Here is a 22,512-nt window from a genome sequence, read left to right as displayed (position 1 = left end):
AAGAGAATAATGCTAATATGTGGCCTAGAGACAGGTTCTTGATAACTTGGTGAAGAAAGTGGGTGCTTTTTGCCCTTTTCCAAAGAGTGTACTTGAGACTAAAGAATTTTGGATTAATTCCTTTAGCAGAGAAAAATCTCAAAACACTCTAATATCAACTCTGTTGTGTAATATTTGTGGTAACTCTAATGAAGAATTATAATAAAAAGGAGCAAGCTGAGCAGGGTAAATTACAAATCCTAAGTTTTGAGGAGAAATGGAGCACCAGGAAGCGAAATGGAACTAAGTCCTATATTCAATGAGATAAACAGATTAAGAAATGGAATAAGGGGAGTGGTGACCTCAGGGCAAGATCCCACCCAGCTACACTTCCAAATTGTGAAAAGGAACTAAAGAAAAGCTCAGAGTCAGGTGTGTTGGGGCACACCTTTAATCCCAGCACTGGGAAGGCACAGGTCTGCAGATGTCTGAGCTTGAGGCCAGCCTGTGCTACAGATCACGTTTCAGGACAGCCAAGCATAGGCAGTAAAGGATAGAAAGCTGGTAAAGATGTAATTGAAAGAGGGGGTCATGTTCCAGCCCCAGTAAGCAGCTGAACTTGGCAGCTTTGGCCACATGGTTCTGGCTTTAGAGTTAAGGATAGAAGAAAACTGTTATGGAATTTGCCTAGGAGCCTAAAGAAAGCTCCTGAGGCCAGGCATGTGTCTGGATTTTCCCTCAACAGAGGCCTAGGAGAGAGGCCATTGTGTGAAACTGTGAAGTTGAAGCCTGGATTTCCTTGGAGAACCCAAGATGTTAGAGACACTGGAGTGTCTTGGTATACCAGCCTGAGAGAGATGCTAACAGGGAGTGGAAATAGCCCAAGAGAAAGAAGTATGCTGCAGTCAATAAAGCTGAAAGGAGTAGGCGATTTGAAGATCATTTTGACATCAAACATGGAGATGCAGAGTTTGGAGGTTGCCCAGCAGTTTTAGGTCTTGCTTTGGTCCATTATTTCCTCACTATACATTTGGAATGGTAAAGTATATCCTGTGCCATTATATGTAGGAAGTATGTGATCTGCTTTTTTATTTTGATTTTTACAGGTGATTACAGTAAAGAGATTGCATGAATCAAAGAAGAGACTTTGAACTTTGGACTTTAAAACATTGTTGAGACCATGATAGACTATGGGGACTTCTCAAGTTGGAACTAAATGCATTTTGCATTATATTGTCACAAGCTTATGGGGGCCTGGGAGCGGAATGTGGCAGTTTGAATGTAACTGTCCCCATAATCTCATAGGGGATGGCACTATTAGTAGGTGTGATTTTGTTGGAGTAGATATGGCCTTGTTGGAGAAAGGGTGTCACTGTTGGGGCAGGCTTCGAGGTCTCCTATGCTCAGAATACTGTCCAGTGTCTCAAAGGATTTCCTGTTGAATGTAAGCCAAGACGTAGCCAGCACCATGTCTGCCTGCATGCCATCATGCTCCCCACCATGATGATAATGGATTGAACCTCTAAAACTGTAACAGAACCACCACAATTAAATGTTTTCTTTGTAAGAGTTACTGTGGTCATGGTGTCTCTTCACAGCAGTAGAAACCCTAACTAAGATACAGTTTGTTTATGAGTCTTGCCTATGGAATAAAAACAACTGAAAAATGTGATACTATGTGGTCAGGGATTGCTAAACTGTTATTATCACCAAGTTTATGGGCTATTCACATTTTTCAGGGACTTTTTATGTTTATTACATCAAGAAGTCACTCTTTTCAATACCTATCTTGGACTATTGAACTCTGTCACTTCAGATTGTAAGAAGTGATGTGATATACTACTGGTTATTATACAAATTAGAAACATTATTTTATCCTTTTTTTGTTTATGTGTATTTGCAAGTATGCCTCTGTGTGTGTGTGTGTGTGTGTGTGTGTGTGTGTGTGTGTGTGTGTGTGTGTGTGTATAAGTACACACACAGGTGTGTAAGCCAGAGGACAACCTTGGGTATCATGTTATGGGACCATCACCTTTTCTTTATTTTTTCAGGCAGGGTTGTTCACTGGTCTCGGGCTCGTCTTTTAGGCAAGTCTAGCTGGCCAGCTAGCAACAGTGAGGACATTATTTCTGCCTGTCTAGCATTGTGAAATAAATATACTGGGGTTACTGATATGGACAACCACACTCAGCATTTTTGCTTGGTTTTTTGTTAGTTTGTTTGTTTTTTGTTTTTCATGACAGGGTTTCTGTGTGTAACTTTGCATATTTCTTGGAACTTACTCAGTAGCCCAGGCTGGCCTCAGACTCTCAGAGATCCGTCTGCCTCTGCCTCCCAAGTGCTGGGATTAAAGGCATGTGCCACCACTGCCCGGCATACACTCAGCACTTTTTACATGGGCTATGGGAATCAAACTTAGGTTTTCATGCTTGCAACTCAAGAACTTTTACCCCAATACTCATCCTTCATGTTCTCATTCATGGCAAGGTTTTTTTTTTTTTTTTTTCTCCCCATAACTGAAGGTTGAAAATTCTGTTACCGAGAACTGTTTGGGTACTTTACCTAACTTTGGAGTACAGTAAAAATACATTCAGTTACAACAGTTACATGTAATAACAATTCATGAATTACTCTATCGCTATTAACAAATTGTCTCATAAGTATGAAACTGACAAGTGAAATACTCTTACATGATATTATCTTTTTAAATATTTTCAAGGCCCAGTACCTTTTTATCTTATTGGAAAACATATTAGTGTACATCCTAAAACACAAATATAGATATGCAATTTCATCTAAGCCTTAATTGCTTTGGTCATGGTGGTTTTGATTACTTAGTATTGTATTTTCCAAGCCCCAATCAGGGTCTTACACATTATTGTTAATAATATTTACCTATTGAAAGAATTAGTTATTGAATTTAATCTTGATAAAGAGCCAACAAGTTAAAGTCTATTTCCAAGGAGTGTCCTGTATTCATATTCACATGGCTCCAAATGAATATATTAAATATTCCTTAGCTGTGAACAAGAAATATTGAATTAACTTCATGGTTGAGAATATAGATTCTGAATTATTATAATATCTCCTAGTGACTCTCCTAGAAAATTCAATGTCATGTCAATTTCCATAAGAAAAATGATATATTCCGAGTCTAACCAATAAAATTGAATGTTCAATCAGATCATAGGTGTCACACTTTATGAAGACTATTAGTAATCAAAATTCACTTGGTATGAGAATAATGAGATAAATTGTGCAACAGAAATTATTGACATGAAACATACTATATATTTTCTACTTTGTTATTAAAATCAGAATTTAATATACATTATGTTGAATTCCATAAGCACGGAAGCATTCTCAGTAAAATATCTAAATGCTATTAACAAAGCTGAGCCTTTATATGTGGCAAAGATGGAATTTAAAAAAGGATGGTATGTCTTCCTTCAAAAATCAGTTCAATTATTATTCAATTTGTGTATTTTCTGTTGAAGAGACTAGGGATACTTTCAGAAGAGAGACATACTGATGTCTAGAAAATCAGTCAGAAAACTTAAAATACTCTTGAAGAAATGTCATGAAAGCAATTAAATGGTTTAATATCTTTGTCTACTATATAAATTTGTATGAAAAACTACATTTTTATAATGTAGCTTTGTTAATCTAACTTCAGTTTTAAGAAAGGTTTTCTTCAAGAGTGATAGTGCTTATCAAATCCAAAATAAGAGATTTCTTTCCACTGCTTCTGTGGAAGAGATTTCTTTCTGTGTGGCAGGTTTGAAATGGCTTGGAGCATAGCTGTTAGAATAAATATCAGATATTTCTGTTTACTTGATGCTACTTTACTGATGAAATAACCAAGATAATATACACCTCATCATTTTCATCATGTATACATAAGAATTTCAGTCAAATGAAGAGTGTAAGAAAACATGGAGGAAAAAAAGAATTTTCAGCTAGAAAGAAACATTAAGAAATCAGAGCATTTGGCATATAAAAAAAAACACCTAAGAAAGGTAATTGTATTTACTTGAATCATTCACAGAAATGTGCTAAATTGAAACAATTTCTTACCATGCTAGATTATCTAATTATGTTTTCACTAATTTCGTAGCCATTAGTGCATTTTAGACTTGCTAACTGTGCCATACCAATCCCTGTGTTTTCTGAGATAGGAAAATATTAAGGCAGACTCTGTAATGCTTCCAAAAGATGATAGTGGTCATTCACATTTTATACTTTTATTTTTAATTGAACATATAAAACAAACATAGTGAATTATATAATTATTTTCTTAAGAGCTATACACTGTTATAAAAATGTCTGCAAGAGAACCCTGGAAAATATGACATATGTGCATGCATTCTCTCAAGTGAGAAATGGACAAAACTGACAACTTTTCAAATTATGAGTCTAAAATGATGTTGAATACAATGTGGTCAGGTGAAAGGATAGAAAGGGAATCATAGACAAAATAATTCCTCATTTTCCTCTTATAATATTTGTAATTCAAAGTTCTTTGGGCCATTTTATTATATATTTACACCAACTTCTGTATGCATTCATTTAAATTAGTTATATATAATATATATATATATATATATATATATATATATATATATATATATATATATTATATATACCAAAACATTTTTTGTGATGTTAAATATCAATTCCAGTAATGGCATTACCCCTTCCTGTTTTTCTTTCTGATTATACATTATTTCTCTGTTTCCTGTGTTCACTTGAAGTTGAATATGAGTGATTATGAAATTTAGGAATAACAAAAATTCATGAAGTGCAGAAATATTTGAATTCTGCCTAACTTCAATTCATTGTCATGAAAGTTCATTAAAATGCTTTGTCTATTTGTCCTGATATCTTTTTGTTTGAGGTTTCATTACATAAATTGTAATTCAAAATGAACTAAAACATTTTGAAAAGTAAATGCTAAATGAGAGCCACAGTTTTTAATGACTTCATTTATACAGAGAAGATTGAAGTTAAACTAGCAATATGTTTTTTGGAGATTCAATGTTTACCAACAATCCATGAAAGCCACTTTAAGAGTAATACTAATAACCAAGGACTTTGTATTCTACTGAAATACATTTTAGGTGATAGCAATTGGCTTAATTTTCTCCTCTATAATCATTTTTAAATTTACTTTATGGTAGGTTTAATAAAGTAAGTTATTTATTTAATTTATATATGTTAGTTAGTAAATTGTATACTTGTGTGTGGTTTACTCTAGGAATGGTATTACCTTATCACCTTCAGAAAACGTGATGCCATCCACTGCTCTTTTCCATGTGATTTCTGGAACAGGCTCGCCTTCTGCTTCACAGATGAGTGTGACATGACCATTCTCAGACGTCGTCTCATTTTTAAGTTGTAATATATGAGGCTGTACTGTAAAAAATGTACATGTTATACAATTGATATTGGACCAGAATGGTTACTGGTCACAGTGAAAATTCCATCCGAGACTATTCACTACACATTTGAGTGATATGAGGTAACTAACATCACGGCAGTTATAACATACTTTCTAAAACTACCGAGAAAACTCCAAATAAGAGGGGGAACCATTCTAGATAACAAGATAACAATGTTTACCCGCTTTTAGTATAATAATTAGTTCAGCTTCCTATAAATCAATATAAAACATAATTCCTTGCAAAATTTTCCCAATCTAATGTAACATTCTTTTATTTATTTCCTAAAGCCACAAAATTTAAATTTCTTCTCTAAAACCCCATATATATATAAACATATGAAAACATGTATATGCCATCTGTTTAGTCATTTATTGTATTTTATCTTTTTTTTTTTTTTTTTTTTTTTTTTTTGGTTTTTTCGAGACAGGGTTTCTCTGTGTAGCTTTGCGCCTTTCCTGGAACTCACTTGGTAGTCCAGGCTGGCCTCGAACTCACAGAGATCCACCTGGCTCTGCCTCCCGAGTGCTGGGATTAAAGGCGTGCGCCACCACCGCCCGGCTTGTATTTTATCTTTTAACAAGCTCAACAAAGTAGACAAATGAGTAAGGCTTGGTGGTGTTAGATACAAATGTGAAATTTTTCATGAGAAAAAGAGATACTGAAACATTTTCTTCATGCAATTACAAATGATTAATTAGGACTATAACCAACTTTCACATAGCACTAGACTAGTTTTTCTTAACCTGCGGGTCACAACCTCTTTGGGGGGAACTGAATGACCCTATCACTGGGGTTGCAATCAGATATTCTGCCTATCAGACATTTACATTATGACTCATAACAGTAGTAAAATTAGTTATGAAATAGCAATTAGAATAATTTTATGGGTGGGGGGGTCACCACAACATGAGAGATTACATTAAAGTATCACAGCACGAGGGAGGTGCTCTAGATATTAAGCTATTTCTCTAACTGTAATCCTATAGAACATAACATTAAATATACTAGTGTTATATTTTCTTTCTAATAAAAAATACCTACCTTCACAATTTACATAATAGCACTATGCTTTAAAATTTGGACTTTGTACTATCTGCCTGTCCTGGTTGGTTTTTCTTGTTGTTTTGTTTTGTTTTTGTTGCTGCTCTTTTGTTTTGTTTTTATTAACTTGATACCAGGGAGAGTTATCAGACTCTTAGTTGAGAATATGCTTCCTTAGTAGACAAGCCTGTGGAGCACTTCCTTGATTGATGGTTACTGTGGTAGGGTCCATCCCACTGTGGGTGGTGCTATTCCAAGCATGTGGTCTTGGGTAGTAGACAAATGCAAGCTAAGCAAACCAAGGAAGCAAGCCAGTTAGCAACTTTCCCAGCCCCATGGTTTCTGCTTCAGTTACTGCCTCTAGGTTTCCGCCATGAGCTCCTGACCTAATGCCCTTAGTAATGGAATGTGACCTAAGAGTTGTAGGATGAAACAAACAAACCTGACTCTCCCCAGGTTACTTTTGTGGTTTTTTTTTTTTTTTTTTTTTTTTTTTTTTTGGTTTTTCGAGACAGGGTTTCTCTGTGTAGCTTTGCGCCTTTTCTGGAACTCACTTGGTAGCCCAGGCTGGCCTCGAACTCACAGAGATCCGCCTGCCTCTGCCTCCCGAGTGCTGGGATTAAAGGCGTGCGCCACCACCGCCTGGCACTTTTGTGTTTTATCACAGCAAAAGAAAGCCTAATTAAGACATTGTGCTGGGGATGTCTTTCTGCATGCTGTGAATGTGTTGTTCTGATTGATTGATAAATAAAACACTGTTTGGCCAGTAGACAGGCAGGAAGTATAGTATAGACAGGATAAGCAGGGAAGAGAATTCTGGCAAGTGGAAGGCTGAGTCAGGAGACACTGCCAGCCTCTGCCATGAGAAGAAACATGAAAAGTACTGGTAAGCCACGAGCCATGTGGCAAATTATAGATTAATAGAAATGGGTTAATTTAAGATATAAGAACTAGATAGCAGAAGCCTGAGCCATTAGGTCAAGCAGTTTAAATAATCTAAGTATCTGTGTGTTTATTGGGGTCTGAGTGGCTGCAGTTCTGGGCAGGACTGGAGATAACTCCAGGTACAACATTGCCTTACTCTTTCTCTCTCTCTCCTTCCTTCTTATCTTCCTCCCTACCTTTCTTCCTTCCTTCTTTTCTTCCTTCCTTCCTAACCTTCCTTCCTTCCTTTCTTTCTTACTTATTTAGCAAAATAAAATCAATAAGATCCTAAAATCCAGCTTTATCATGTCATTACATGACTATTTTTTAAAAAATACTATAAGTATAATTAAATAAATTAATTTAAATAAAAAGTATTTTTTCTTAATATCAGAAATAAGATCCCTAATATCAGAAATATCATGTATAAAATTTTAACATTTTTTTTACATTTATTCCCTTTCATTCTTGTGAAGCAACACTGAATACATTTGTGTTTCTTTTGAAAAATAAAATTTTTATCCACAAAAGTGAATATCATGTATAAAATTTTAACATTTTTACATTTCATTCCCTTTTACTTTTAGTCATATACATTTTATCTTTCAAAAGAAACACAAATTTATTCAGCATTGCTTCACAAACCTTGATGTAATATGATGTTTTATGCATTATTTCATGTTTTAAAGGATGGAGCTTCAGAAATCCTGATACATCCTCTTGTTCTCATACACTGGCATCCTAATAAAAGAAGAAATTGCAGAGTGGTATTTCACTATCATTTCTTTTCTTTTTTCTTCAACATAATTTCTTTATTTATTCTTTTATAACTTCACATCATGTACCCCAATTCTGCTCATTTCTCAGTCATCCCACATTCGCCCTTCACCCTTGAGGTGTCACCCAAGAAAAGATAATTTGAAAAAAAAAAATTAAAACCAACACAAATACCGATGAAGAGGTGTTGGAGAGGCAGGAGAGATGGAAGAGTGAAAAGGATGTTTGTTGTTCTTCTTTGTTTTGTTTTGTTTTGGTTTTCATTCACTACTATTTCTATTATTTTATTTTATTTAGGTTCCCCAATGTCAAAGTTAATATTTGTGGAGAGAATTAAGTTTAGAACTAGTTAAGGATTTCCTATAGTTTCAAAGTCGTATTTTTCATTCCATGGGAACTTCTTCTGCAGGTTTATTTATTTTTATTTTTATTTTGTAATTGAAGACTTGTGTAACCATCATTTAACATGACCTGGATTTGAAACTGAAAAATCACGCTGACCTAAACGGCAGTCTTTGTTCAATGCTACCTGGCTAATCTGATCCCACATTATTCAGGCAATGTGTTATTATTCAAATTTTATTTTTTCATCAATTTTATTAAAAATATTCTATCATCCTACAGGAATATAGACATTATGAAGGTCTCTGCCATTCAATACAGCAGCAGAGGGCAGTAAGTTTTACTATTCATCTTGTGTACAAAGTAAGAAAAATATTTCCAGCTACAACTAAGAGCATATACCCTTCTTTTTTGTTGTTTTTGTTTTTGTTTTGTTTTATTTTGTTTTTCGAGACAGGGTTTCTCTGTGTAGCTTTGCGCCTTTCCTGGAATTCACTTGGTAGCCCAGGCTGGCCTCGAACTCACAAAGACCCACCTGCGTCTGCCTCCCAAGTGCTGGGATTAAAGGCGTGTGCCACCACTGCCCGGCTTGTATATACCCTTCTTAAACACATATTTCACATTGTTTATTTTATCTAGTATTTGTTATAAAATATATTTGATTATAGCATGTGTAAAGGTAGCCAAAATTCACTAAATTTTAGCAATGTATTCAACTTCTTTTGAACAGAGATGTTTTCATTTATTTTTATGTGTATTGGTGTTTTGTATGTGCACGTCTGTATATCACATGCATGTAGTCCCCAAGGAGGCCAGAAGGAGAAATCAGATAAAATGGAAATGGAGTTTCAAATGGTAGTAAGTCACCTTGGGGATATGAGAAACAGAATTCAGGTCTTTTGTAAAAATTAGCAAATATTTTTAATAATTGAGCCAGTAAAACATTCAGCCCCAAAACTTGTTTAACATTAGCTGCCATAGTATTTGAGCAATTTTCTCTGTTGTCAAGATAATGAGAGCAAAATCAATATTTGGTATTAATCTATATGCTCAGAAAGCTGCCTGAAGAAGACAATATTTCTCTTGATCAGTATGAATAGTGCCTATATAGTATCTTTTAAGATGGTAAGACACTGATTATAGCTACAGGCAAACATTTGTAAATTTGAGACTTACACATGAGAAATTTTGAAGCTATTAAATATAAAATGAATCCGAACATGTATCCTGCAGTGATTTATTAAGATAAATGTTCAGAGATGTATGATATTATACAGCTCATTGGGTAAAAAGTAAACAAATTCTTTTTTACCATCTGTCAATATCCCATGGAATTTTACATATTATTCCACATAATTCTTAAGATAATTCTGTCAAAAACTGTATTATTTAATGTTTGTTGCTGAGATAAACAGTTTTCTTTGTCTATGGAAAGGTTATAGTTTGCATCCAATAGCACAGCAAAGGATGGTTCTGACTTCCTTCCCTCTTGATGAATACTGCCTTCTAACCACAGCATTGTAGTACTTACCAAAGACTTGTAGGAAGGCCTGCTTTTCGTCTTCTCCTGCCTTGTTTGTGGCTTTGCAGACATAAGAGCCGCCATCTTTATTGATTATGTTCCTGACAGTGAGCTCTGAATTACTGCCCTTTAAAGTGTATTTTTCATTTTCTTCAATGAGCTTGCCATTCCTAAAAAAAAAAAAAAAAAAAATGAAAGCTGAAACACGTTGATACTCACAATCTAATTTAATAAACTGGAACATCACAATCATCTTATTTATCTATAGCCATACAGTTTTTCATGGCTAGGAAAACTGATTGTTATAGTTCAGTCAAAATACATTTTTTATTATTCAATCAACCTTAAGGCAAATATATAAACACAATACTTGAAATTTAGTTAGATTTTAGAGATAAAAATGGCATTTATTTGAGCTTGAAATCATAATCAAGTAATGAAAACACCTGACTTCATGTTGTACTTTATTAGAAAGTACTGTTTTTATTACTAATTTTTATTCACTTTGTACTTTAATAATTAACTAGTATATGTTCATGTATGTATTTATATTTACATGTGGATTACATAAAAATAATTTCTATGAAAATTCCTTTAACTTAACATGAAACAATATAAATGTCATGAATTTATATTCACTGTAAGTATCATCAGTGAAAATCAATGTGATAGTAAAGAGAATAATTTTTGTTTCTTATAGCTGTCAATAATTATTATTTTTCAAGTACTTTCTAAAATGAAATATATTTCCTTCAAAATTTGTGTATTTATAATAGCAAATTCTGTTAACATTTTCTATTATATTTTAATTGCTTAAAATATTTTAAAAATTTCCTTCCACATGTAAAATATCTCTATATATTCCCTTTACTTACATTTTATTCTTATTTTACTTTTCTCATTTTTCCCTTTACCTTTTTGTATATTTCTATTTTTATCTATGATTTTCAATTTGCAAACTGAATTATTATATGACACATTGACATAAAACACTCATAATCTGTCTGTGGTGTAGATATTAACATTCCTATATCAGTTTAAATTTCAATTTAAAAATTCTAGATGATTACTTTAAAATCTTCCTACAAGGAAACCAACAACACTTTTAAATATCTGCTGTGGAATATTCCCTTACACTATATGAATATATGTCACTGTGATTGGTTTAATAGAGAAGCTGACTGGCCAATAGTTGTGCAGAAAGATATTGAGCAGGAGAGCCAGAATAGGAGAATGCTTGGAGGACAAAGGGCAGAGTCTGGAGTCAACAGCCAGATGGAGAATGAGTCAGACATACAAAATGGAAGAGAGGTAAAAGCAATGAGCCTCGGAGCAGCACATAGATGAATAGAAATGGGTTCCGTTTTAAGAGCTAGTTAGTAACAAGCCTGAGCTATTATAAAAGCCTAGCATTTATAAGCAATCTTAAGTCTCTGTGTTGGTTATTTGGGAATAGGTGGTCAGAACAGGAAAATTCTGCCTACAATATACCATTGAATCTTTCAAGTGAATTCTATTAATACTTAGATCATGGCAATAATGCCAGAGACATCAAAGTCATTTTCAAAACACACACCTGGAATATAAGCAATGAAATAAATTATAAGATGATGAAAAATCTTGTAGTAAATAAATAATGTAATTACTAAATGATATCAGAAATTAAGACTATGCATACCCACAAACTGGAAAGAAAAAAACATACTCACAAATTAACCAATACCAAAAATAATATTTAATGAAAAATTTGGATAGAAATTAAAAGATGTTTGATGTAAAGAAAATTCAAATATAATTTTCTAAAATCAACAATGTATAATTAAAGCAATGTTTCTAGATAAAAATATGATTATATGAGAAGGGTGAAAAACTTCAATGACATAAATGTTACCTAAAAAGAAAAGAGAAATTAAATGCAAAGTACATAGAAAAAAATAACAAAAATAAGAACAACATTCACTGAAACATAAAAAATAAAAGACAGATTAATGTCAGTTAAAATTTGGGTATACCTTTATCTAGACAGACCAGATGAAGAAGGAATATAGAACAAGGAAGCAATTGTGAAGTAAACAAAACAACAGAAGCAAGAACTTTAAGTAGTACAGAAGTTAAATACATAACAAAGTAATAATGAATCACGCTAGGCTTTTACATGGCATTAAAGGTCGTCAACGCATTTCTGTAAAAACATGCCAGTAAAGACTGAACAATATAGAAATAAATGATCTCAATAGCCCTTTACCACAACAAAAAATGCATTTATGGTACGACCTGTGGCCAAAAAAAGGGATGAAAAATTGGTTTAGCGAGTTTAACTAAGAAATAACCAGGCTTACTTTTCAACTTTGCCATGAAATAGTACAGGGACAGAGACTTCCTTACTGAAAGAGATCATCTTGATTCTCAGCTGGAAGACATCTGGAATCGCCATGAAAAGAGACCTTTGTGTATCTGTGAGGGAGTTTCTAGATTAAGATTGCTAAAGTGGTAGCTGGCTAGTCTAGGCAGCACCATTCCAAGGCTGGGATTCGAAACTGAATAAAGAAGATAAAGGTGGCTAGCTGGGCAGAAACATCCACCGTTCTCTGCTACCTACTGCGGATGCAGCTGAATCAGATGTTTTGTGGTCCTCTGCCGCCATCCCTTAGTGGAAAGAAACCTCAACCTGGGAGGCAACTTACTGTCTTCCTCTCCCAATTACCTTTGTCAAGTGTTCTGCCATGAAACAGAAAAGTAACACACTGATTCATTCTAGGGCCAGTATTTTCCCGACCTTTAACAATTCGAGACCAAAACCAGGATCACTGAAGACCCAGTAGCTATTAAGTTATCAGCATCTTAATTCTTACAATGCATAAGAAAGACATCAGACTCTGAAAAGGTGAGTTTTTTTTTTTTAATTTAATTTATTTACTCATTTTACATCCCAACCAGTTTCCCCTCCCCCTCTCTTCCCATTGACTCCTTCCTATCCCTCCCATCAATTCACTCCTCCTATCATTCTGTTAAGGAAAGGGGCAGGCCTCCCATGGTTATCAACAAAGCATGGAATATCAAGTTACAGTACACTAAGCATCTCCTCTTGTATTAAGGCTGGCCAAGGCAGTCCGTTATGAGGAATAGGTTCTCAAAGCATTATAGACAGCCCCTGCTCCCACTGTCAGGAATTCCACAAGTAGACCAAGATACACAACTGTCACATATTTGTAGAGGGCCTAGGTAGGTCCCATGCTGTCTTCCTGGTTGTTGGTCAGACTCTATGAGTTCCTATGATCCAGGTTAGTTGTTTCTGTGGGTTTTCTTGTACTGTCCTTGGCCCCTCTGGCTCCTACAATCCCTCCCCTCTCTCTTCAGCAGGATTCCCTAGTGTGGCTCTCTGCATCTGTTTCCTACAGTTCCTGGATGAAGGCTCTCTGATAACAACTGAGGTAGTCATCAATCTGACCACAGGAGATGACCAGTTCAGGCTACGAATTCACAATTGCTAGGAGTCTTAGCTGGGGTCATCTTTGTAAATTTGTGGGAGTTTCCCTTGCATTAGGTTTGTACATGACCCCAAAATGCCATTCCCTGTCAGTCATCTCTTTCAATACTCCTCCCCTCCACCTTCCCCTCAACCTGATCCCTCACGTTCTCATCCCCACGCAGGAGATCCCTTCATCCCTCTTTGGGCCTCCTTTTTATTTAGCCTCTCTGGGTCTGTAGTATGGTTATATTTTATAGTTAATATCTACTTATAAGTGAGTACATACTGTGTTTGTCTTTCTGGGTCTGGGTTAAATCACTTAGGGTGATTCTTTTCTAGTTCCATCCATTTGCCCTCAAATTTCATGATGTCATTGTTTTTAACAGCTGAGTGATATTCCATTCTGTATATGTACCATATATTCTTTATCCATTCTTTGGTTGAGGGGCATATAGATTGTTTCTAGGTTATGGCTATTATTAATAAAGCTGCTATGACACAGTTGAGCAAGTGTCCTTGTGGCATGATTGAACATCCTTTAGAAACACACCCAAGAGAGGTATAGATGAGTCTGGAGGTAGATCAATTTGTAATTTTCTGAGACACCAACATATTGATTTACAAAGTGGCTTTACAAATTTGCACCCCCACCAGCAATGGAGGTGTGTTCCCCTTGTCCCACATCCTCTCTAGCACAAGCTGCCATTAGCATTTTTGAACTTAGCAATTCTAATAGGTGTAAGATGGAATGCCAGAGTCATTTTGATTTGCACTTCCTTGATAGGTAAGGATGTTGAACTGCTGTGGGATGGTCTGTATGTCAAATGTGTTGCTGATTGGTCAATGAATAAATCACTGATTGGCAGTGGTCAGGCAGGAAGTATAGGCGGGACTAACAGAGAGGAGAATTGAGAGAACAGGAAGCTGGGTGAGAGAGACACTGCCAGCCACCATCAGGACAAGGAAGATGTAAAGTAAGCCACAAGCCACGTGGCAAGGTATAGATTAATAGAAATGGATTAATTTAAGCTGTAAGAACAGTTAGCAAGAAGCCTGCCACAGTCATACAGTTTGAAACCAATATAAGTGTCTGTGTTTACTTGATCGGGTTTGAGCGGCTTGGGACTGGCGGGTGAGAGAGATCTGTCCTGACTGTGGGCCAGGCAGGAAAACTCTAGCAACAAATGGCGTCCAACGTGGTGGCAAGAGTTTCCACCTAAAAACTGAGAAAAAAGATTCTAAAACGGAGTTAAAAACAGTTCCTAATTGTCTCTCTCAAATGAGCAGCAGCTGCGGGTTTGAGCTGCCGGTTTGAGCTACTGGTAGGTTCCTGGCGTGTGTGCTTGACCTGCCGCCATATGGTGGGAATGAGGCCTCTGCAAGTGGCACATTAAGCTGCGTGGTGGATTTAGCCTTTGCTAGTACAAAACAAAAAAAGAGGTTTTGGGGCTACACGCTGCTTGGATAAAAGCATAGACCCACGATGGCTCCCAGAGCTGGCGGAAAACGTACTACCGCCATGCTGGGAAGCTGAGGTGGGTGGAGCCAGCAGCCACAGCTGCTGCAGTTTAAGGCAATAGATTCACAATAAGACAGATTCAGATGTAATAGTTTACAATGTGTGTAAAATATACGTAGGCTTGAAAGAGATTAAAAAGGTGATATATACAGTTACAGAAACAAATACATAGTTTTAAAAAATAAAGTCTTTAAAGAGACAGTAAAATTAATATAAAAAATAAGCCCCATAAAGATGGATATCACACAGAGAATCTGGATTGTGTTGTCTTTGGGATTCTTAACTACAGAGAGATATTTGATTGTAAAGGAAGCTGAGTTAAACCAATATGCATATTTTAAAGGTACCTTGACTTCAAAATTTGGATATAAGGATATGTTACTTTGGAAAGGAGACTCTGCTTTTGTTTCCACAGAAAGCCAGAGGCTATGGATTTGTTCCAGATTAAGACACATCAGGTTTGACCAGCCAAGACCACCTGAAAGGTCTCCGATGACACCATAGTCCAGATGATCCAACATCCAGAACCGTTTCAAGGCAACTGGCTCAGATGATACAGCCTCACAGACTACTCCATGACCCTAAAATATTCTTTGTGTCCCCATAAGATACAGTGCCCCCCTCCAGCAGGAAGTAGTAAGAGAAGCTACGCCCAAATTCCCAAATATACCAAGCTGACTTTGGAGATGTGTAAAGGTTAAAACCTTCCTTTTTAAGAAAAGAAAAGGGGAAGTGCTGTGGGATGGTCTGTATGTCAAATGTGTTGCTGATTGGTCAATGAATAAATCACTGATTGGCAGTGGCCAGGCAGGAAGTATAGGCGGGACTAACAGAGAGGAGAATTGAGAGAACAGGAAGCTGGGTGAGAGAGACACTGCCAGCCGCCATCAGGACAAGGAAGATGTAAAGTACCAGTAAGTCACAAGCCACGTGGCAAGGTATAGATTAATAGAAATGGATTAATTTAAGCTGTAAGAAGAGTTAGCAAGAAGCCTGCCACGGCCATACAGTTTGAAACCAATATAAGTGTCTGTGTTTACTTGATCGGGTTTGAGCGGCTTGGGACTAGCAGGTGAGAGAGATCTGTCCTGACTGTGGGCCAGGCAGGAAAACTCTAGCAACATTGAACATTTCTTTAAGTGTTTCTGTTGAGAATTCTCTGTTTGTACCCCTTTTTAAAATTGGATTATCTGTTGTTGTTATTGTTGTTTATGAGAAAATCCAGGATAGCTAAAACAATTCTGTACAATAAAAGAACCACTGGAGATATCACCATCCCTGATCTCATGCTCTACTGAATAGCCATAGTAATAAAAAAAAAATAGCATGGATTTGACATAAAAACAGAATCAAATCAAAGACCCAAACATAAATCCACACACCTATGAACACCAGAATTTTTGACAAAGAAGATAAAATTCTACAATGGACAAAAGAAAGCATCTTCAACAAATTAGTGCTGGCAATTCTGGATATCATCATGTAGAAAAATACAAATAGATCCATATCTATCACCCTGCACAAAACTCAAAACCAAGTGTGTCAAAGACCTCAACATAAATCCGGTTACAGTGAACCTGACAGAACAGAAAGTGGAAAATAGACTTAAGCACATTGGCACAAGAGACAATTTCCTGAACAGAACACCTTCAGCACAGAAACTGAGATTGTCAATTAATAAGTGGGACCTCATGAAACTGAAAAGCTTCTGTAAGGCTAAGGACAGTGTCAATAGGACAAAATGGCAGCCTAAAGCATGGGAAAAGATTTTCACCAACCCCACATCTGACTAGAGATGCTCTCCAACATATAAGAATATCTGAGTTTGAAAAGAATGCTTTGTGGTATTTACTTTGAAAAACCAATAGAATTCACCTAATTAATTGACTAAATTATAATATTATTCTACAGAGTATTTATTTTTACTTTAATTTTTTCATGCAATATATTTTGATCTACTCTCTCCCTCCCCAACTCTTCCCTGAACTTCTGAACCTCCTTATTCACCCAACTTCATTTTCTTTCTCTCTCTCAAAACAAATACTCTGTAGTTCTGATTAACCTGAAAATGTGTTCTAAAAGAACTTATAGAGGGATGTTTCCTCTGTATTTGTGCTGTCTTAAGTTTACATGTCCCTAGTTACTGCTGTTTGCTTTGTGAAAACTATCACAACATTCCAACTTTGGTACCTTCTATATTTGTATAACATATAAAGCATGTTCCCGTATCCACATGAATATTGGCTCTCTAACATATTAGGTGAATTAATTTGGAGACAGAGACTTCAAAAATTAAAGAAATAAAACAAGTTTGTGTTTGAGTAAGTGACACCCGCATTTGATGGATAGTGTGTGTGATGTCTGACTGACCACTGAACTCCATAAATCCACATAGCATTTTTTCTCCTCTCCAGCACTGGTATTACAAGAACAAAAGTGCAAACATCTATCTGTTATGTGGATTGTGGGCATACAACTTAAGTTGTCATACCTCCACCATCTCTCTATCTCATGGAACCTATATTCTTAAATAAAAGCAGCATTTATATGCAGTAAAAGGATATGATAGGATAAAGTAAAGGAGGTGGACATCAGGATGCCAGGAAGATAGTCCTCATCAGAAACCAGTCCCAGTGGTACATTGTTCTTGGATACCCAGCCTCCAGAAATGTGGAGAAATACATTTCTGCTATTTTAGCTACCTAATGTATTGTTTTGTTGTTGTTGTTTTACAGCAGCCTGTGGTTACTAAATCAGCGGACTCTCATCATATCACTTGTATGTACCATCTCTTCTCATCAGGTTGTCTGAATCCCCAAGTGCAAATAACTCTATTCCCCAGTGCTTACAAGAATTTATTTTCATAATTTTGATATGTTATATCTACAGACAAATGGGATCAAATAAAAGCTTTTCAGTAAAAGTAAATATATCTCTACAAATGTTACAATAATACAATCCTATTCTCCCAAAACTTTTTTCTTTTTTTTTTTTAAATCAGACACCAAGAAAATCTATTTGGATTCTAAGCACTCTCCATTATCACCAAAAAATGGCATTTAAAGGGATACAGATGAGAAACCATAGATATAAATCTGGAAAAATAAACATATTCTGGATTTGATTTATTTTAGTTCTTATGATAATTTTATTTCCAAAAAGCATAAGAAAATAAATTTGAGTAGTGGAAATGCATGAACTGTGAACCAATGGCTGAGGAGTCCCCATGGAACTGGACCAGGCCCTCTGGATAAGTGAGACAGTTGATTACCTTGAACTGTATGGGAGGCCCCCAGGCAGTGGAGCCAGTACCTGTCCTTGGTGCATGGGCTGACTTATTAGAGCCTGGGGCCTATGCTAGGACACTTTGCTCAGCTTTTGTGTAGGAAGGAGGAGACTGGACCTGCCTAGGCTGAGTCTACCAGGCTGGGCTGACTCCCCAGGGAAGACCTTGTCTTGGAAGAGGTGGGAATGGGGGGTAGAATAGGGGAGAGGGCTGGGGGTTGGAAGAAGGGAGGACGGGGAAATCCGTGGCTGATACGAGTAATTAAGTTAATTATAAAATAAAAACATTAAATAAAAAAAACCAAAGTGTTCTTGTGCTTTCCTATTTATTTCATTCTAAAATTCTGACAAGTTGCTTCTGACTTTATAATACAGAGTTTCATATCATAGCTCTAGCACAACTGTAACACCACAGATTAAAAAAAAAAGAAAAAAGAAAATAAGTTTGAATAAATTAAAAGGTCTAACGGGAGCTAAATATCTCTGGACATATATAATCTTTAAGGTCAATGATCATTATTTGTTCTTGGGCTGAATGACATAGAACTTTTCTGTGACTCAATTAGGTGTACTATGAACCCTTAAGGAATTATTGGGAATATAGTACTCACTTAGATACATGATGATTGCTTGGGGTTAGTATGCTAATGTCAGATGGGCAATCCCAGTAAAATACTATTACCAAGAATTAATATCTGCATAGATCAATTCCAATCACTTTGTTTATAGAATCCTTCTGTGCTAAAATCATAAACAAGATAAAGATCTGAAATCATATTATCAAAATATGTTAAATAGAAAGCAGTGAAGAATAGTTGTGGATATTAATTGTTTTTGAAATAAATTACAAAGTATAAATATTGCCAATCTTATCATTGCATATACCAAATATAGTTGTTAAGTTTCAAACCCAGAACAAACAGCTGAGGCATCTATTTAACATACGAAAGCTGGAACTGGCCACCATGTTCTTCCAGCATCCCTCAGTTCCTACCTGTTACAGGGTATGGTTTGCATACCCTACCCTCTGGTCTGAATTTTCCAGTTAAGGGGTTGGGCTGCCCTTCCCCCAAAGGTTCCTCCCTATATAATCCAGACATTTTGATCACATGGCTCTTCCCTTTTGGACCTCTGGCCTCCTGGCTGCTGTACCTCGTTCTCCTCTGCCCTGTCTCCTCTCTTCCTTCCCCTTTCCCTCTCCCACATGACCCAGCTCAATCTAGTAATGTCCACTATGGACTCTTCCAGATATCCCTGCCTCTGACTCTGCTTTCTGCAATATCTATAATAAACTTTCTCCTCCACCATTCCTAGGAGCAGTCATGTTCTTAAAATGTCATCTATATAACTTTTTAATATAGTACAAACCCAGGCAGTGGTGGCACATGCCTTAAATCCCAGCACTCTGGAGGGAGAGCCAGACAGATTTCTGTGATTTTGAGGCCAGCCTGGTTGACAGAACGAGATCCAGGACAGGCACCAAAACAACACAGAGAAACTCTGTCTTGACAAAACAACAAAAACCAAAAATAAATAAAAATAAATTAGTACAAAAAGAGAACATGTAGTTATTTTCATATAATAAGTGATTTTGCATCCAAACAGTACTGCTAAAATATCCATTATCCATTTTAATACAGACTGTATTCCAGCAAAGACACAGAGATTCAATCAGCAGTAAGGCTGCAGAGCCAACATTGAACAAAAGATAACTCTGAAACCCCAGTAAACATTCTCTGCCAGTATTTCACTCAGGAACATTACAGTCCATTCACATGCTGCACTCTGTCTATGCAATCTAATCTATTTAGCCAATGACAAATAGCACCTTAGAAGGCAAGATGCCTCATTGGATCAAAGTACTCACAAGTTTGCAAACCTAGGTTCATTCCAGATCCCACAGTGAAAGGCAAGAACCAGCATTTGAAAGTTGTTCTTTGACATCCATAAACATGCCAAGGTCTGTATATACTTGTACTGTCACACACACACACACACACACACACACACACACACACACACACACACACTGAATTATTTTTAAGAACCATTTTTTATTATTTCTATTATTTATGAGCTATGAAACAATTACATCATCCCCTAACCTATTCTTCTTCTAAAATCTCCCATATGAACCTCCTTGTTCTTTTGCTTTTCTTTTTATTTTATTGAAATCATTTTTTTTCATACAATATGGTTTGATTTTGGTTTCCCTACCCCAAACTCCTCCCAGATCCTCCCTACATCTTCTCTCATCAAAATTCAAATCCTTTGTTCCTCTTTCTCCTTAGAAAACAAAAAGGTGTCTAAAACATAAAATAAAATAAAATATAAGCAAACTAGAACAGGACAAAAGAAAACAAACAAAAAAGGAGCCAAAGCCATATTTTTTACATACATATGTTTATGTATACATATATTCCAAAATAAAATCCACTCAGTCTATAAAATGTTACTTGTATGTGTGTTCTCAAGGATGATCATTTGGTGTTAGATAACCTTTATTTAAAATGAGACTAGACAATGTTTGTTTCTTTCCAAATAATTACAATTTAAAATATTCCTCTGTGAGCCTTATGAGCACTACACAGAAGACATGGGACCTTCACTTACCTAAACCAAGAGATGGTAGGATCTGGAGAGCCTGAGGCCCTGCAGGTTAAGGTCATCTCTTCTCCTCTCTCTGCAGTAGCGTTGAAGGACTTCTGGGGCATCACAATTGCTGGTGGAACTGAAGGAGGAAAGACACAGAGTAAAGAGATGCAACCAGAACAGTGCATCACCAATATTTTGCCACTATCTTTTAGTGCTTTGGTTCTCCATAGTTACTTTCTGTTTTCACAGAGAATTAGGGTCAGCGATAGCTTTTCATGTGCATAATAGGATAATTCACCATGTTATTAGTGTAGTGTTTCCCAATCTGTTAAACAGTGAATTGTGTATTTTAGCGAACACATATACCGCATGAAATATGTCTCACACAAAGACACAGCAGCACTGACTTAATCCATACTGAAATCTACTTTCAGCATAAATGGATTTCCTATTCGGGTTCTTATTGGTCTATGTAATTCCATAGGCCATCATTCACTGTTTCAAGACAGGGCTTTCAAATTAGGTGTCAAACCATAATGTTCTTTCTGATTAACTACACTTAATTTCTTCAAACAACTATAAAACATTTTATGAAGAGAAACTGCTTCAGCTATAGAGTATGAAAATAGATTTTCATGAACAATTCAATTTTAAAATTAAGCTTCCTCAATTTCGAACTAATTACGTTGCAAAATTGTACACGCTGCACATTCTGGTCATGTTGAAACTGTGGCTGAAATGCAGTGTTTGCAGTAAACAAGTCACAGACTTCCATAGAACTACCTCAGTTTCAAAGCTGGAGCTGGGACTCAAGGCACATCTTCATGCCCTTAAAGTGGATATGATAAAGTAATACTTGTAAAATAAATACTTAATAGATTGATTACCATACATATATATGGAATGAAGTAGAGAGTTGATATTTGATTATAATTGCATATCTCTAGAGTCGTGTTCAGGTCTGCATTGATAAAGCACTATCGCATTTGCAATGAAGAAAATAACTGATATGCCCCTTAGTAACTAAACACAGTACCTCACATTTTTGCCTTTATGAGGGTTGGTATAGGGATCATGCTCTTACATTAAATAGCATAATAATAATTACTAGTATCCCTAAAGATGGACTTTTATAGATACTCTTAATTTTATGGGCATATTCATTTCACTCTTTATATGCCATTTCCTTTCTGTTGTAATTATAGACACAATATTTTTTTCACCCTGTAACCTACTACTTTAAATTTGTGTCTTGGAAGTGAACATTAAATGAGGCATGTCACAGTTTGTGCTCTTTAATTCTTTTTTATTTTATATTACAACATAATAACAAGATCCCCTTCCCTTTTCTCATTCCAAATCCCCCATATACCTCTCCCCACTTTCCTTCATATTAATACCATTTTTCATTAATTGTTATTTTATGCATATATATGTATACAATACTTATATATTTCTATTTATAACCTGTTCAGTTCACATGTCAATTGGATGCATGTTTTCAGGGTTTGTTTTGCATGCATTTGATAACCAATTCTTTGCCTCTTTTTTTGCTTTTCACATCTCTGTCCTGGGTATTGTGCTCTTGTCTTAGAATTAAGCACAGAATTACAGT

General features: G+C 35.9%; 1 protein-coding gene across 2 annotated transcripts in view; it reads right to left on the bottom strand.

The window, feature by feature from the left end:
- Positions 1-22,512, bottom strand: part of Ncam2 (neural cell adhesion molecule 2) — a 431,206-nt gene that overhangs the window by 146,026 nt on the left and 262,668 nt on the right. For both annotated transcript variants that reach the window (XM_052741042.1, XM_052741043.1), the window contains exons 6-8: positions 20,916-21,033; positions 10,039-10,199; positions 5,249-5,394 (exon numbers count right to left, since the gene is read on the bottom strand). In XM_052741042.1, coding sequence (XP_052597002.1) covers positions 5,249-5,394; positions 10,039-10,199; positions 20,916-21,033 — 425 coding nt within the window. The remainder of the gene's footprint in view (positions 1-5,248; positions 5,395-10,038; positions 10,200-20,915; positions 21,034-22,512) is intronic.

The sequence above is a fragment of the Peromyscus californicus genome, unplaced genomic scaffold, assembly GCF_007827085.1.
Source record: "Peromyscus californicus insignis strain IS unplaced genomic scaffold, ASM782708v3 Scaffold_16__1_contigs__length_79575227, whole genome shotgun sequence".
NCBI lineage: Eukaryota > Metazoa > Chordata > Mammalia > Rodentia > Cricetidae > Peromyscus > Peromyscus californicus.
Note: the sequence above shows the minus strand (reverse complement) of the source record. Positions and strands in the feature narration are given on the sequence as shown.